We start from the raw sequence: 18,745 nt of genomic DNA, 5'->3' as shown, positions 1-18,745 counted from the left end.
ATGTTGCGTCTTTTGGCTGCTCATACGACCTGTGGGTCGTTTTCTGATGCTCCACACTCCATGCGCATGTCCGTTCGAGGAAAAGCTGCTGAGAATTTTCCCCTGTCCCGGTGGAAAGTTGCCAGACGGCTGGTATTTTGCCATCAATTGCCAAATATTTCAAACATTTATATTTTATACAGGCGAAATATTTGTGTTTCCAGGCGGTACCAAAGTGGAAGCGAAAAAAACGACTACTCCAGGTGGACCATAACTATATGGGGTCCATTTCTTGGACATGGATGAATGCGGTGGCAACGCCAGCCTGGGAAATTTGGTATGTTTTCCTGCTGCCTCGTTTGTTTTTTTCTTTTTCATATTTTTGGCTTTGGCGCTCTTCGTGTAAATTTTGTTGTATATACGCTTTTCGGCTCTCGAGCGGAGACGTTGTCGTTGTTGGCTGCCTTTCCCAATTCCGTTTGGCACGAGGCGCGCAAAACTCTCGGATCGGAAAGATATACGCGAGTCAGTTCTATATAGCCAAAATATCTGTATATCCATGAGTGCGGAGAGTCTAGCGAGCGGCCTTAAATTGGCATAAACAAATTTGCGTAAACAGAAATTTTATCAACCTTTTGCAACGGGCGGAAATTGGCAAAGTTCATAGAAAGACCAAAAAAATTGGCCTATAAATTAAGGATAAGCTGGTATAAAATTTATGCCATAAACTAGGGTAAGTCTTTGGCACCGTGTGTAATTAATCAAAAAAAGAAATGCTGTATACAAACAGAGGCGAGCAATTGGCCAACATAAATTGTGTATCCATAAAATACACAGACACTGGCGAATGAAAGCCTGTTCAAAGGAAAGTTATTCCGACTGTGTGTAAGTGAGTGTGTGTGGGTGTAATTATGTGTGTGGGAGAGTGGGAAAGTCGTTCACTGTGTCAGTGTTTCATTGTATCATCAGCTGGGCATCCATCGCGCATACGCCGCATTGTCAATTGTTACGAGCACTCACGTCCATTCCCCAGCTTCGCCCTTGGCACCAACTGGTTGCCCCAGCAACCCCAATCCCCCCCAGAATCACCTCTCTCAGAATCGCGTTCTTGATATTGGCTATTGGCCTATGCCAAACGCTCTGCATTTAGCAAAGGTCTCTTCGCCCCAAAAACTTGTTCTTTCTTTTGTCAGCCTTTGCAAATTTGTTCCAACTGTTTGCTGATGCCCTTCGCCGCTGCTCCAGTTTCATTCAGACCACTCGCCCTTTTGTTTTCCCCGCCGAACATGGAACATGTTGCGTAGGGTTTTCCCTTCGCGACCCCACCTCAAGCGAATTTTCTGCGTGTTGAGGGTGAGTTTTTCGCTTTTTTCGCCTTTTCCGTTTTCCTGTTTTGTTTGTATTTCGGAAGGCGTCGCTTTTGTTAGCTTCAGGTTCTGCCAAATGGGAAACCAAGCTCGAGTCCTCAAAATTTGATTTTCTATGAGGACTAAAAGGAAATTGAATTGGTCTTTTGTTCGACCATGTAAATTTTTAATTACTTTTTTGTATTCTTACGACTTTTATGGGAATTTAATTTTACTCATTACCTAAAATAATAATTTTGTATTCTCCTGTGTTTCATTTGGCATTAATAAATGTGAGAGAAACTAATTCTTAGTCTTTTGGTTTTCCAATATTTTGTTAATTTTGTTTACCAGATAAACAAGATTTTTAGGTGGGATTCCCCATTTAGTTATAATCTAAAATCTACAATGTTTGTATTTAAAGTTTCCTCATCAAAGATTACTCTTTGTGTTTATTGTGTGTCAGACCCGGCTTTACTTAATAATATATTTATTTTTGCCTTTCTCTTATCAAAGATTAAACTTTATCTTTGTCGGGTTGTAATTCTTTAACATAACTGTGAACGATAAAATGCGTTGGTTATTTTTCTTTTCATTTAATGAACTAACAATTTTTATAAATGACCTATATATTACTTTCTGTTGAATTTCCTGTGTAGATAATTGTTTTGATGCTATCCCTCACCTTCCCTTAATCAATTTGTATACTTCGTGTCTGTTGGTTCATTTGGCACACTGCCAAAAGACTAGACAGCAATTTTGTCCGGTTTTCAGCTCGTCATTTTTGTCGAATCGTTTTCCATTGCTGGATCTTCGCAGGGGATGGATGAGTAATGCAGTTCTCCCGAGCCAAGACAAAACAACAATTTCTGTTCTTTTTGTATTTGTCTCACGGCGTTCACTATACCATATGATGTCATTTTCCTGTTCTGAAATGGCGTCTTGCACGGTGGTGTCTATAACATATAGGCCCCCAACCACAGACAAACGGCCCTACGAATATGTCAGTCGGAGTCTTGTCCGGTGGTGTCTATAACACATAGCACAAGGCCCCAACCTCAGAACAAAGGCATTGCGAATGAGTCAGTCAGAGTCACGGATTGGAGGTGCCACAATGCCGCAGGTCCGTGGCAAATTCAATTACTCATCGGGACTACTGCAGTTAACGGGCTTCAAGTGGGAAGTTCAAGATCCAAATCGCATTTGTTACAGTCTAAAATTGCTCATTGCTTGCATAAAACTTGTTGTTTTGAAATTATAGTTTAATTTTATTAGGAACTCGTTCAAATGACACGTGTAATTTATTTTGCCACAAAATGTATGTTAATTGAGATAAGCTTTTGGATGCCGAACGTAAGTTTTTAAAATGTAACCTTAGAATATCTTAACTATCCATGTTACATTTACAAAGTTCACTAACCCTGATAAGGTGATAAATGCAAACTAATTAATATTTCACTAGAGCAGCACCCATGATGTATTGCTGAATACGTATTATTTATAGGTATTTTATTAAATTAGTTAAACGAATGTTGTTTTATCTACAATTTTACATCAGTTTACTTAAATGGTAAATATCCCATTTATAATTCAATTTATTCATGTCACTGTTCAGTAAAGTTGTATTTTGGGTTTGCCTTTCCATTTCTTTACTCATCTAAATATATGTATATTTATGTAATTTTTGCCTTGCTGTTAGTGGTGTTTCATAATCTCGCAGTACTTACACTTTGGCTCTCTGTTTATGGGCTAATTTTAATAAACCACCTCATTAGGAGCGTATAAATAGAGAAGCCATCGCACTGGCTGTGAACTTTTCCCGGTTCGCCAAGGAATGTGGCAAGTGTTTTATTTTTGAACTGTGCGGCAATTGCAGGTAGAGTTTGGCCGCCGATCAGGAAGCAAATTGGACTGGGATAAGATGGGTTGGGTTAGCTTCCATTTCCATTTCGGGGCTCCTAATGCTTACACATGGAATTCTTTTCGGCTGTGTATTTGCAGTATTGTTGGTTCGATTGTTTGTTTTGAACTACGCATTTTACGTGCTGTTTACCGGCAGCCAACAATGTGAGTAATTATGTTAAATTCAACTAATTAAACATTTTCGCCTCCCGCCTGTTCGGGTAAATATCGATTCTGCTCCACTTTGTTGATGCTGCTAATTAAATTTTCCCTTATGAATGCAAATATTTGATTTCGGGCGGCGATCATAAACGGGTTTTAGCGATCCGATGATCGTGTTGATGTTGGGGAAATGGTGTACAGTGGGCCCTGTTGTCATCGACACCCCGCCAGTGTCAAGGTCGTCCGTGAGGCGAAGTTTGAGCGTTAACTGTTTGCTGTTGTTCTGGGCGTTTTTTCATGTTTTTTCTCATCTGGAGCTTCCGCTTTACATGGGGACTCATTAGCAGTCTTAGTTGCCCCAGCAGCCCCACACAATATATGTACGTGGATACATATGTAAACATTAAAGTGGCCCATACCTCGGCGAAGGGAGTTCGAGAAGTTCGATTTTCATTTCAAGTGGCTCATTTATTCAGCTCATCTACTGCATAAATAATTAATTCATGTGTATCGCCTTTTGTGCCTAACAAATAGGTTTTTAACACATTTTTGGACACAACTTTTTGAAAGTATTTTCAAAGTCGTAAAGTGCATTGCACTTGTATACGGTTGGAAGGCTCATAAAGTCTTAAAGTGCATATAAAAATTCGATAAAAATAGTAATAAATTGACTCCAACCATTTTTATCTAATCTGGGTGGCGTTGGGCAGTTCACATTCCCAACTTCTGCGGCAACCCTCGCTGGCTGCATAAATACTTGTGCACACAACAAACTCGAGCAGCTTTGCAGCTTTGTCCTGGCCTTGGCCGCTGATAATAACTATTCAGCTGAGCCTTGGTGTACTGCTCTTTGTTACTATTATTACGCCCACACTTGTGTGAGGGCATGTACTTTTTATTCTCGCCATGGTATTTGCATTGCTTATCAATAAGGCGAATTTCGTGCGTACACAGAACGCCTGCGACAATTACAGTTGTCAAATATGACACTCCCACAACGCCACCCACTCCAAAATCATCCACCCACACACAATCGCCGTGTTAATTGGTTCAGCCAATAGTGAAATCTTCCTCCAGCTGCTGGTGCTCCCTTTAACTTAAATATTTGCCTCTTTTGGCACACAAATTGAATTTATTTGCTCCCCAGTTTGTCCACCAAATTGAGTTGATAATTCGAGTCATGAATGATTCTTGAGGCTGTGAAGCGGAGAACTTGATTTCCGCTCGACCTGCATTTTGGAAGGGTCTCTCTGGTTTTTGCAACTTCAAAGTTGCTGCTAAATGCGGGCAGGCTTTATTTTTATGGGTGCTTTAATAACTTCAATCAAAATTATTCCTTTTTATTCGAAATATCAACAATAACAGTCAAAACAGTTATTTAGAATTAAAATATGGAACTATATATATTTTAACATTAGATTATCTCTTACTTGAATTGTTTAATTCTTTAAAAAACAACCCAGCAAATAACTGAAAATTAAAAAGTGCAAAATATAATATTTTAAATCTTAATCTTTTAAACGTTTGTATTAAACAAAATTCCAAAAGAAGGGTTCTCGAATTGCGAATTCATTTTTGAGAATGAGTTTCCTCGATTTGGGAAAAGTCTTCTCGGATATAAACGTTTAAAGAATACTTTCTACTTTCATTATTTGTTCGTTAAGTCATAAAATGGAGAGGTAATAATAACAATTTTCAAAATTAAAAATAGCTTTATAACTTAGTAAAAATTTTTTTTGCATTCTGCTGCTCTCCCTGTTTTATTCCATATGATGTATGGAAATGGAGCACTTTTTCTGCAGCCACGATCATGACACATTCTGCCGAACAACCCCAAGCGTCGCTGCCTCTGCCGCTGCCTCGGTCGACGTCGCAGTTTGCGAATGGGATTGAGGAGCATTCGATATTTCAAACTCATGGTGTGCGGGTCGATTTCGTGCGAGAATACAGAGCCGAGTGTCCACCAACCAATTAGTGTGTGATTTACAATATTGGAAATTATTACAAAATTTGATCGCCAAATTATAAATCAAAGAGTTCATTTCCAACATATCGTAGACAGGGGCAAGCCGAAGTTAATCGCTTGATTGATGGAACGGGCCATGAGTCGATAAGCAGAAACAACAAATAAAGTGTAAGAAGTGCATGATATAAATGATAGTTTGCGATAGTGAATCAAATGACAAGTGCGTTGTAAAGTTCAAGAACGAGGGTGGACAAGGTCTGGGTGTTAATTTGATTTTTTGTTAATGGAAAGAGCCCACCTACGCCCTCAATGATATTATATAGAGCAGGCTGATAAACAAAAGGAAACCGGGCAGTGACTCGATACCCAAGTGCTAATTCGACGCCTGTGCTGTGCATAAAACACATCTCCCATTGTGGTTGCTGTGCAGATGATAAAGCCTCATGTCGAGCCATCAACAGCCATAAATTTATTTGCATACGATAATTTATTTATTGCACTATCAGACTATCACAAGTCGTCACAGTTTCCCTTGATTGTTCAGTGGGTAAATATTTGAATATCAGGCGTTACGATCCCCTCTCGAAAGAAACGAGCTACGGTCACGGAGTCGTCAACACTCGAAGCCCGATTCCGTCTTCCTTACAACTGTTCAAACATCGCGAAATAACTTATTTTATTTATTAATATTTCCCCATGCACTCTTTTCATGTGCTGTGGCACCGCCGCGAACTTGCTCGCAATCTCTCTGTGCCACAATTAATTTTGTTTGCATTGTACTTTAAGCAATAACAAGAACAGGAACTATAAATCAAACTCTGCAAATGAACAATGGCTTTAGTTCATAATGTTTTTCGCTGAAATTCACCTACATATATGTATTTACCTTTTGGGAAAAAGATTTCTTTGTGAAGCCTTTGAAGAAAGACATTAAAAAAATGTATCCAAAACACTTTAACATTGCAATATTAATATAAAAGCATATATTGCCTTTCACGTAAAAAATCATTTTAGAAACATTTTTGTTATACAATTAATTAATCGTATTATAAAAGCACTAATTGCTAAAATCGTTACATTTGTTCAAATAAAATAACATTCCTTAATTAGTCTATCTCTAGACATTATTTAAGTCCCACATTTTTGAATGTAGCTAACACTAAGAACCATACGTAATATAATGTTTAAGGTTCTTCTTAAAGTACTTAATATTTCAAACAACATATTATGTATTGTTTTTTTTTCTTATTAAATATATATTGCTTTATTCTTATACATATTTTTACTGCTGGAAATTTTTTAAGTTTTGAATAAATGTGTTATCTGCTATATTGGCCATATAATTGGCAATCTTATCATTCCCAAGCCCATAACTGCTTCCTATTTTTAAGGTTCTCGTTACCTAATCTTGGTAAATGTTATACAAGTTTTAGCATGTAAATATCAATGCAAAGCAATGTAATTCGACAACCATACAAGACATATATGAATTGTAATTGAATATCCAAAACGTGTAGATTTATAAATTGATTCAATATGAGTTGATTTACCTATGCAAACACTTAAGAGTTAATTTAGTATTCATACCTTAAATACCTAATTCTTCAGCAAGCTATTAAGCATTTACATTTAAATAAATTGTCTTTTAAGACTTAACTAAATTATAATAAACGGAACCAAATTTTTCCTGAAAACGATCAAATATTTATCAATTTGATTAGGTGCAGCTTATATGGCTTGTGCGTTGTTCGAAATTCCTATACATTAACAAGGAAGCTTAAATACTGAGACTTTTCCTTCGGCTCGGTACTCTAAACTTGCTCTATCATTTGGTGATATTTTTAGGGGGAATTATAACATCACGCGCGGAATTCGGCTGTCGAATAGGTAGCAGTGCACTCGTTTTCGATATGGGACATGATTTATAGCTATAGTATGATGGATTGCAGCCGAGTTGGTGGCAATCAAACGATTAGAACATATGCTAGCCTAAACAGGCCCCAAAAATTTGAGGAAATTGGTTTGGGGCACGGCTGGTTAGCTAATTAGTCGGCATACACTTTCAGATAGTACGCCTAATTTATTATCGAGTGCGAAAATCAGCGATTAAAGGCTGTTTAGAGCACGAAACGATTTATGTTTTGAAGTGTGCCAATTGACTGATAAGCAGGCCAATGAATCAATCAGTCAGGTGGGAAAGTACTTACAACGCCTATTAAAAAACTCCTATAGATTTCCCAGCGTGGCGAAATGGCGGACCGGCCGGCATGACTAACTGGCCATCGCAAGGGGTCGTAAATATTATCCATTGATTGCTTAAGATAAAAAATGTAGTTCCCTCGGGAAAATTGTGAATCGATCCTATTACTCAAGCTCTTTGAATTGGAGCCTCAGTGAGCTTTAGTACTTGAAATGAGAACGTTGTTCAGTACTGAAACTTAAAGACTTAATAGGTTTTCAATTTAAAAACAAGTGGAAAAAATCTGTTTAATGTAAGAAGGGAATATATAAAAAGGTATGTTTAACTTTGCTAGGAACTTAGACATGTACTTTAGTTTATCTTCGCATTCCTTTTGATTAGAATGCATTTTTATTTAACTAATGATAATTTAAAGGGCTTGACAAAAGTGTTTAAAATTGGTGGCATAAAATACCGTTTTCTGCTGTCCATTTTTCGGGGGTTCTTAAGTCAAAGTCTAAAATTTAAAAAATGCTAATATAAAAATTATATAATTCAAAGAGCTCATGGAAAACTATTCTTAAATTGACAAAAAATGGTTTAAAATTAGTGGCTTTTAAGTCTTAAATTTAAAAAATGCTAATATAACTATATTTTTCGAGATACATTTCTCAAATAAAAAAACCTACCTCACATTAATCAATACAATTGCAAAAATAGTCTAAAATATCTTTGTTTTTTTCAGTTCTCCAACAAAATCACTGCCTTCCACGACAGGGACAGCCTAGAGCCTCGTCCCGGCAACAAATACCGCCAGCGCCGCATCGACAGCCATTTGGAGGAGCAGCTCACCCCGGAGAAGCGCATCGCCAAGTTCCCGCTGGTGGGAGCCCTGGTCCACAAGGCACTACGGCGTCGGGAGAGGGAAAAGGAGAGGGAGATCTCAGAGCCGAAAGACATCAACAACAACAACAACGACGATAGGGAGCCTGACAGGATGGTGCTACCGTTCGGACTTGGGCCCGATGGCCACCACGTGGATGCCATCCAGAGTGCTCCGGCGCCCAGTGCCCCGCCCGCCCACATGATGCCACCCGCCTACTCCCGGGGGCAGACAAACATCTACACAGGCGTGCCGATCATCGTCAATCCGTACATAGACTTCATTGTGGTCAACGGGGACGATCGGTACATGATCAGGTGCGAGCGGAAATCGGTGCTCGAGCGGAGTGTGGAACTGGCCAAGCTGATACACGCCGGTCCGAACAGTGGCCGGAAGAGCGACAACCACTTCCAGATACTCAACGTGGACAAGAACGACTTCGAGCTGATCGTCCGCTACATGGAGAAGCACTTCATCCCCTATCGCGATCACAAGCACCTGCTCAAGATACTCGAGCTATCCGATCGCTTTAACGTTCCAGACCTGGTGAGTGAGAATTATATAACTTATACCCATTATACCCGGGAATATTTTCTTCAATTAAGATATAAAGGGTAAAATTTTTATCGGAATTGCAAACGTTCTTTTGATTTTACAATAAGCTTTTTAAAAAGTGTCATTTTATTTGATTGTTAGAATTTAAAAACATTCTGTTTCAATGTCATACTGAAGAGATTCTATTATCAATTGATAACAAAAATAACAATTAAAGAAATGCTCGACGCTGAATACAAATATATATACAAATTTAAAGGTCATACCAGGATTGTATTAAGTTTATTACTCATACGCACAGTTGCCTTTGATCAAAAAAATTAATAGATGAGCAATCTTCACGTAAAACTTAATGTAAAAAGGAGACAAAACAAGAAAGGAAAGCTAACTTCGGGCGGAGCCGAAGTTGAAATACCCTTGCAGAATATTCTGTAAATTATATTCTCCAAAATTATTCATATGATGCATTCTTAATACTCATAAGAAATCCCAACTTCCTAACTTTAAAAACACCAAAGTTATGGCATTTCCAATCGTTCAGTTATATGGCAGCTATAGGATATAGTCGGCCGATCCTTATGAAATTCGGTAGGTCGGATTGATTGGCCAAATATAAAACCCATAGAAAGTCCCAACTTCCTAACTTAACAAACAGCAGAGTTATGGCATTTCCGATCAATCAGTTATATGGCAGCTATATGATATAGTCGGCCGATCCCGGCCGTTCCGACTTATATACTGCGTGCAAAGGAAAGAAGGGTGTGTGCAAAGTTTCAATTCGATATCTTTAAAACTGAGAGACTAGTTCGCGTAGAAACAGACAGACGGACAGACAGACGGACAGACAGACGGACAGACGGACAGACGGACAGACGGACAGACGGACATGGCTATATCAACTCAGGAGGTGATCCTGATCAAGAATATATATACTTTATAGGGTCGGAGATGTCTCCTTCACTGCGTTGCACACTTTTGACCAAAATTATAATACCCTCTGCAAGGGTATAAAAATGTATTGACTTTGCGGCGCCTCTGCACATTTTTTTGCCACGAAGGAAGCGAAATTCTAGCGGTCGAGAAGAAGAGAATACGTTGAACATACATATGTTATGCATGTGTGTATACAATGAAAAGTTAAAAAAATTCAGATTGTTAAACCAATTCTTCTCTTTTTTTTAAATACTCTATGGCTGACCCAAACAGCTCTAAGGAATTTTGCCGTTTTTATGGGAAATATTAGGTTACTTTAAATTATTAATACAAATTACCAATTAATAAAGTACATACACCTCACGCTAGATACACTAATCCCAAAATAACATGTGCATAACTTTCATAATTTTTTTTTTTAATCGTATGGAAATATTTAAAATGTCGTCAACAATTTCTTTCTTGATAAAGTTGTTTCAAGCGTGACAATGTAAATTATTATTCTTTCTATTCGTCACTCTTTTAAACGTTTGCGTAAAAAACTTAAGCGGGCAAATCCATGGCAAATCGCAGTTGAGTTTAGATAATGTCTATTCTTTATATCTATAATTTCTACGCCACAAATTATATTGTTCATTTATTTTGAAGGCTATCAAATCATTTTTAAAATACTTTAAAAGCTACCAATACAAATATTTTAATTTGATCTATTTCAAGATCTCGAGTATGAGTGTCATTCAAAACAAAATGTGTTAAAATTACTAAAGATTGAATTTCCAAAAATGAATCATTAAATTGTTGCCAATTCCAAAAAATCTACTATTTTGATTAAAATTATTAAAAAACACTTTAGAAAAATATATAAATTGTGGTTTTCAGGATGTACAAATTCTTGGCATTTCATTAAAGTTAATCTTTAGAGAAGTCTCATTGCTTATCGAAAACAAATTTTTTTCTTATTCCAGATCATCTACTGTATTCGCGAACTTGATCTCAGAATCTCATGTGCCACCGCGCTGGACATCTTCAAGGCGCTGTGGTTCTACCAGGGCATCGCGCTGACCAACCAGCACCAGACGGTGATCACCACCCAGGAGACGGGCCAGCAGCTGGCCAGGAAGAAGGCGACCAAGGCGAAGGCGGCGGCCAAGCAGTTGGCCGCTGCCAAGGCCTCCCAGTCCACCGAAAACGGAGCCGATGGCGATGGGGCACAGCTGAACCTAATTCCGAACCCGAATCCCTTCACCACCGAGGACTATGGCGTGGCCCTGCTGCACAACACGCTCCAGCTGATCGATATGCATGCGGAGCTGCAGCTTTCGATGCCGGAGATCAGCAGTCTGAGATTCGAGGAGCTGGAGACACTGGCCAAGAGGGATACTCTGCAGCTCAGGTCGGAGGTCACACTGTTCGAGTGCCTGGCCACGTGGAGTTTGGCGGAGTGTGCCCGCAAGCAGATTGATGCCACGCCGGAGAACCGGCGTACGGTCTTGGGACCTCTCTGCCTCACGCCCCGCTATCTCCGGATGACCCCCAGCGAATTCCGACGCTGCTGCGATCGCCTAGAGCTACTGCCTCGCACTGAGATATCACTCATCACCGACGCCCTCGAGGGTGAGTCAACTCATAAACTAAAAGTAGTTATTCTTATCTTTTAAAGTTCACTGAACCACACAGCAAGATTTAACTTATTCGTTTAACGCGAGAAAAATGAATGGTTTCAACTTTATCTCTATAAAAAACACATAAAAAAGTCGTGACAAGTGCAGCTTCATTTTACAAAACTATTAATGTAAAGCTTACTGACGATTCTGCGCGATTCAGCAAAATACTTAAGCTTTTGATCTATATCTGAAGCTTCGTATCTCTTGTTATGTGCCAAGTGATTACAAATATTATTATTTATGTTAAAGATAATATTATAATATATAATATATATAACTTATTCATTTCGTATTTGAATAATATGTCTGATGATAAGCGCTCTATTTATTAAAACATTTTAATTTTCAGAATTAAGTTCCATTTTTGAATCATTTAAATTTACTGAATCAGTGACTGGCAGTCTAAACCATTGCGCTGCTTTTATCAAGTCGTGACTTTGCGTTATATATTTATATTTTGTCACAGCCAGTTTCTATTCTGTAAATGATTTTATTTGTTCAACCCATCGGGCACTGAAGAAATGACGACTTGATTTGATAGGCGCATTTATGAGCTTTTATTTTAAATTTTTATCGTAAACCGGAAAGCTATCGTGTTATCAGACATCGGACGGGTTTTATTAAGCCTAAAGTAAATTTGGACATTGTTAAGTAGGGTTTGTTTTCTTGAAAAAACTTTTGTATTGCATTTATGAGTTTAAAACTTATTTGTAAGGCAATGAGCTTTTTACTTACTATAAAATATTTGTGTTTGCAGGCAAAAAGCTAAAGAACCTCACCGATCAGCAGGCGGAGCTGCTGGAGAAGTTCCGCCAGCCCCGCGCGGAGTACGCCCGGATGCCCGTGCACCTGAGTGACCGGAGCAGTCCGAAAAACTATCCGAAGAAGATGAGGTTGGCCCACGATGGGCGACCCACGGAGGAGGGATGCTGGGAGAAGGTGGGAATGAACTGTCTGCGCATCTTCGTCTGCATATTCGACTGATCCGAACAGTCCGAGGGAGAGGAGGAGGATGAGGACGAGGAGGCGGACGAAGAGGACGAGGATGAGGGAGACGGATTCGGAGACGATGGACACGGAGGTCACGGGGATGGGGATCACAGAAATATCCATGGAAACGTCGGGGGATGAGATGACGATCCCACATAGACTTGTTGAATTAAACGAATATTAGCGCTTATGAATTACTTATACATAGAGTTAACGATTACGTTACGTCTTATGGGGACTAGTAATGGCCACTACTGTGGCAGTGATTTTATAGCAGCCGTTTCTAACAATACTATATAGTGTTATTTATATACACGCAGATATATGCGATGTGTGTAGGTTGAACTGTCGCCTGCGGATCGATTGGGTTTTTGTATTTACTCGCTAGTCAAATGGAAACAATGGAAATACCAAAACTTTTATACAACTTTATGCAACGTTTTGTAGCTGGACTCAAAATACAAACATAACATAACAAAAGAAAACCGAAGAAAGTAAAAACTAATTACCAAACTTAGGACATTATTACATACTGCTAGGGATATCTCTCACACAAAGTACATCAAGTTAATCAACACACAAAAATTATAGTGCAAATCGTATTTGGGCCCGGCCATAGCTAAAGTCATTATTATTAATTGTTTACTATACTTTTAACTGTTGTGCAATTGTCGACAAATGGAATTTATGTATACACTCACGAGCATTCATACGATACACACATATACTATATATACAAATATAGAAAGAAATGCGTTGAAATCAGAACTATGTTGCCGTTACTCGGTTCTTGGCTTTAACTCCTATAACGAAGTGCTATAGCTAAATCGCATAAATAACAATTACAATCAGATTAGCATTAATCATAGCGAATTACTTATGTAAGCACACCAGCAAAGCGCAGTGGAAACACAAATTGTTAACAGATTTATGCATTTTATTAGTTAATGTTTAGAACAAAGAACGCCTCGAATTGTTTTCGCCTACGTTGCCACACGTTTTCTAGGCTGAAAAAGAGAAATTCCAGTGCGAAATATCAATGAAGCGAAGCATCAACCACAAAACAAGAAATACATTCAACAAAAAGTAGTTAAACAAATAATAAAGATGTACACAATTTTCTAAAATACCTAATGGACTTATTATTATTGTTTGGTCAATTTGGGGAAAAGGTAAGTAATGCGCTCCTCACAAAACTATTAATAGAAATTAAAAACAAGAAAACAAATTAAAAATATTTTTTGCAAAGGTAACTGCAAAATTATAAAAGGTTGTAGCTGATTTCTAAGATTTTAAATTAATTAAAAAGATTAAAACATTTAATATACATTTTAAAATGTGTGAAGATTGTTAAAAAATTAATGTCATACAATTAGCCATTTTTAAAGATGTTAAGTTTTTTGTAGTTGGCAGTTTTTATATTTGAAAAGGCAGAAGGGAGTTTAGCCTAGTAACGAAAGACGTGTAAAAGCTCAGAAAAGGTTCGAGGGAAAATAAGAATGTCTGTGTGTTAGCCAAGTTTCAGACCGAGTGAAAGCTTGTCAAATTTATCAATGTTTTTAAGTTTTTTAGTGACGAATGGCAAAAAAAATCTTGTTCAGAACTTAACATAAAAGGAACACATCATGCTCTTTCCCTTTATGATTCTGTGTTATTAATTCAACTTTCCCTAAATACACACATCTCATCCCATCTCATGGCCATCTTTCACTTTTGCTCATTGTAACCCTCATCAACTTCATCAGCATTCCTGCCCTTCCTCGCTTTCCTGACAACTCCTCATCACCGGCTTAGCTGACCAAGTCTAGACCCTGGACAGGACTTCACTGGCGGAAAATCCTTGCCAAACCACACACACATACTGGCACTTTCCCCAAGTATAACATTATCATTGTATGCATTTGGGGGCTTACCGCAAATGCACTCACCCGAGTCCAATCCCAATCCCCTTTCTAGCTCTAAGTATTCCTCCAACTCTTCATCCCGTTCGCATGTGCATACAAATGCCATATAATAACAACACAAGTCCGCAGTGGAAACTTGCATTTTTCACTCCCCCGCTGGAAAATTTATGATTTTATTTCACGCTTGCTTTTCATTAACATTCCTCTTTGGCCCAGACCCTTTTTTCAGCCATTTTTATGGCTTCTGTATGGTGGCCAAAAATTATAAGTTCTTTTTGTTGCTGGGGGGTATTTCCCAGGACTTGCTGCTGGCCTGTCTGACGCTTGTTAACCTTTAGCCAGTTGCATTTTCCTTTGGCGTTTTTTCCGCTCGCATCTTGCTTGCCACTAATTTTGTACACAGACGATGACAGAGGCCCTGGGGGCGGTAAACTAGGGGGGCGTGTCCGCGATGCTGAGGGAAATCTCCGCAAAAGTTATGCAGCAGGAACATGGAACATGTAGCAGGACCACAAATTTTCTATGATTTTTTTTTAGAAACTGCCAGGGAAAAATGCTGCACTGCCCGCAGCCAGTCGGCGGCCTTTTGGCAGCGACTGTGCTGACCGCACATATAATTATTTCATATATGAAACATGAGTGGGGCATGCACATCCGCATCCACATACACCCAAAACTCTCAAGGCATTTTTCGCATATTTTTTCACAGAAATCAGCAAAAGTGAATTAGTGCAGAGCTGGGGGAGAAAAATGCGGGAAAGGCGGGAAAGAGGCAACCTGCATTGCAGTCGGCCACCTAATGAAAATTGTTGTGAAATAAATCATTTTAAAATAATTTTCACTCTCCATGTCTGCCTGCCTCTTTTGTGCATTTGTGTATGTGCGTGTGTGTTGGCTTTGGGTTGCCAAAGTTTTAAATGAAATGAAAGCCAAGTAGCTGCAATGGACTTTGCACTTTGCCTGTTACTTCAGCCGTACCTAACTTTTTTGCAGCTTGCTAAATTGCGCTAACTGACCAAAGCGGAAGTTTCAATTACACCTACACCGGCACACACATCCACACACACTTGGCCAAAGTCACACACCCACACATTCGCCTGTGGCAATGGCTCTCGTTTTGGTCTAACAGCATTGACCTACACGGCGTATGCGTGTGCTGATATGACGCATACGCCCCATGGGCCACCGAACTCTTCCCCCAAACAGCCAAGGCCACAAATCTGTGTTAGACCCGCAAAACTAGTGCACTTTGGGAGCGGAAGGGGACGGTGCGGGGTGGGACCACCAAATTATAGCCCAAAGTTGGAACATTACTTGCAGCAACTGACATTTTTTGTATACCTTGTAGTTAATACCCTCTAATTATGCAGCCAGAGTTGGGACTATTGCGGTTTTTGGTATACCGTTGAAGTTTTTTTTAAACATTAATGGCTTTTCATTTATTAAATGCTTTAAATTTAATTACTTTCCTCCATTTATGCTTGAACATGAAATATGTGCCGCATTGAGTCCAACTAATGTGTTTGTTTAAAATAAAGTTATTTAGTTTCATATTAGTTAGCTAAAGTCTTAAATAAATTTCAATAAAAGCACTTTGAATCGTTTATCTTTGACCTAAATCAAATTGCAGCAACATTCTCGTAACTAATGGCATTGAATAAATTGTGAAAATTAATTGAATTTGGTGTTTAATTCTCAAAGAGTTTGCCATTGGGTTAGCTGTTTTCATGAAATATTTATTAACTTGGAGATTAAAGCAAATTTAATATTAACTGCACAGCTTTTAATCATTTAAGATAAACTGCTTGCTGAAACGGTTATGTTCATTAAATTTTTTTTTAGAGTTTACATAATTGTTTTTTTAGTTCAGTTGCAAGGGATTGGTAAAGGTTTTGGAGTATTAAGTAGTTTAAAGTTCTTAACCATTTGGAATTATTACCCTCGTGAACCCATACCATGCTACCCTACACTGACTTTCTACCACTTTCTTGGGACCCTCAGGGTATTGTAAAGTCCGCCAAAGTGCCGTCAGGTCTAGTTGGCAGGACCTACAACGGAGTGAACCTAAAACGGATATTACTTTATCAAGCGGCATAAAAAATGAGGCAGCGTAGATGCGAAGGGGCAGCCGAAAAAAAAAAACGGAAGCAATCAGCGAAATTTATTGTAGAGTCTCCTTTTTGGCGTAACTGATGAAGTGAGAAACTGAAAGACAGTCGAGGCCAACTCGCGGCAGCCAATACAAATGGGGGTGGGCGGTACGGAAGCGACAGCTGCTGTTAAACGGGAGTACCACCCACAAAACCCGTCACATCCCCCCTCCCACCTCATCTTAAGGCCACCCACACCATCGGTTTGACTTGGATTCGCAGTCGCGGCGTGCTGCTTTTTATTGCTTTCTTTCTGTGCTTTTAGAGGAGGCAAACGCCTAAATATAAAACCAGTTGGGAGTCTACTTATATACCGCTTACAACGACACCGACGGGCACACGCACACCCTGACACGAATACCCACACAGCCACAGCGATTTGAATGCAAATGTTGCAGCCGGAAATGAAACCGACAATGCCACTTATTTATCTTTGTACTTGCGGCTTTGATTTTGTTGCGGCTTTAAGCGGCCCTGTTTTTGCGATTTAATTAAACGCTTTAACTCTGTTGACTTAGGCAGCCGCATAAATTGTGATTCATAATTAAATAGCCAGGGCATAGAAAAAAAGGGCAATTAAAATCCATAGACGTTTGCATTAAATAATTGGACGACAGCAAGTTTGTTTTTGAGCTTATTAAATACAAAAAAGGAAATCACTTGAAAGACGTTTTTTTCGCGTGCCTTCCATTATTCCAGAGAGTCGTGAAAATCGCAAGTCATAAATGTTAAAATGGTGCCATCCGAAGTGGAGGAAATGGCAATGAAAGCTCAACAGCAAAATACCCATAATGCAGTCAAGTTAAAAGGAAAAAAGAACGGAAGTAGGAGAAAAAATATTCATTGATTTTCTTAATTAAAAAATTTTACCATTAACTTTTATGTTTATCGACTTGGCCCCTAATCGCAGTTTGCGTTATAACTGAAAGGTTAAGTCAGGAGTTGCTGGCATTGTCCTGTTTGCCGCTTCTTAGCGAGCTTTCTACTAGCATTTCCTGTGCGCATTATAAACTAATTACAGATTATGATGAAATCGTACGCCACGATAAGTCGACAATATGGGGCGGCAGCTAGGACTAGAGATGGCACAATCAGTCGGCATAAAATGGTATTTGAATTTGAATATTATTTTATATATTTTTTTATTTATTATTTTCCTAATAATCAGGTAGCAAAAGCCTTACATTTTTTTAATAAAATAAACTTAAATATTTGTAAATTTACTTGGTTTTGAAGTATATCTTATTTCTTAACAAATGTTACACATACTATATAATAATTAGATGGTATATCAGGAATATCAGTATTCTCAAGTTAAGACAGTAATTTGGCATTAATTGCAATTAAATATGTCCAATATGATTTTGAAATGCATTTTATTTACGATACATAATATATTTATTATCTTTTTAATATTGAAAGCATACTAACATCAATGAAAATAATATTATAAACATCTTAAGCTTCTCCGCCTCCACTTGCTATAACATCCCTAAGTTTGGAATGCCGTTGGATGAGTTCCTTCATCCTTGGCGCACTTAAGTTTGTTTGGAAAATTAAAGCCTGTTAATGAGATTTCAGTACGCCAGCCGAGAGTCGCTCCTCCGGCCGCGTTGTTGGTAATGGCGCGTAATTGACAACGTAATGAGATTTGTTAAAGGGATTGTTCGTCCAAATCATTCGTAATTACCAACAAAATAAAAACGCAACGGGGCAAAGGAAAAACCCGAAAATCGCTGCTGCGCCAACCCCATCTTCCCGCCCACTTTTCCGCCGCCTCCCAAGCTGTTGTTATCAATTATGCAGCCCAAAAACGCAGGCATAACGTAAACAAACATTTAACCAGCAACCTGCAACTTGTGTGGCGGCCAAAATGCAGTAGGTCAGTTACAGCATCCGGCTCTCATTTCCACCCCATCGGCTTTCCACGCTCTCTCCCTCTCTCTATCTTTGCAGAAGCCGGAGAGCCGGAAAACTCGGATTTTTTAGTACAAAGAGCACAGCATCCCTTGGGCGACTCTCTCGGCTTTTCACGCTCCCAGTAACCTGGACCACAAAGCGACATTGTGGCCGTGTCGCCCGGTTTTTCCGGAGCCTCGTATTACTGGCCAGCTTAGGAGTTTTTAGTGCTG

General features: G+C 38.9%; 1 protein-coding gene across 1 annotated transcript; it reads left to right on the top strand.

Moving 5' to 3' along the window:
* Positions 1-176: 176 nt before the first annotated feature.
* LOC108052494 lies at positions 177-13,693 on the top strand. The gene is made up of 4 exons (XM_044458058.1): positions 177-316; positions 8,280-8,963; positions 10,871-11,519; positions 12,327-13,693. Exons 1-4 carry the CDS (start codon positions 278-280, stop codon positions 12,551-12,553), a joined length of 1,599 nt encoding a protein of 532 aa, XP_044313993.1. The 5' UTR covers positions 177-277; the 3' UTR covers positions 12,554-13,693.
* The last annotated feature ends 5,052 nt before the right edge of the window (positions 13,694-18,745 follow it).

The sequence above is a fragment of the Drosophila rhopaloa genome, unplaced genomic scaffold (genome assembly GCF_018152115.1).
Source record: "Drosophila rhopaloa isolate 14029-0021.01 unplaced genomic scaffold, ASM1815211v1 contig_163, whole genome shotgun sequence".
Classification (NCBI taxonomy): Eukaryota; Metazoa; Arthropoda; class Insecta; order Diptera; family Drosophilidae; genus Drosophila; species Drosophila rhopaloa.
The sequence above is the reverse complement of the archived record's forward strand: the minus strand, read 5'-3'. Positions and strand labels throughout refer to the sequence as shown.

What these genes read in the sequence shown, in the direction of transcription:
- LOC108052494 (XM_044458058.1), top strand. Translation starts at nt 278, where the DNA reads ATGGATGAATGCGGTGGCAACGCCAGCCTGGGAAATTTG. An exon ending in GCTTTAACGTTCCAGACCTG is followed by an intron (nt 8,964 to 10,870) that starts GTGAGTGAGAAT and finishes TTCTTATTCCAG; the next exon opens with ATCATCTACTGTATTCGCGA. An exon ending in CATCACCGACGCCCTCGAGG is followed by an intron (nt 11,520 to 12,326) that starts GTGAGTCAACTC and finishes TTGTGTTTGCAG; the next exon opens with GCAAAAAGCTAAAGAACCTC.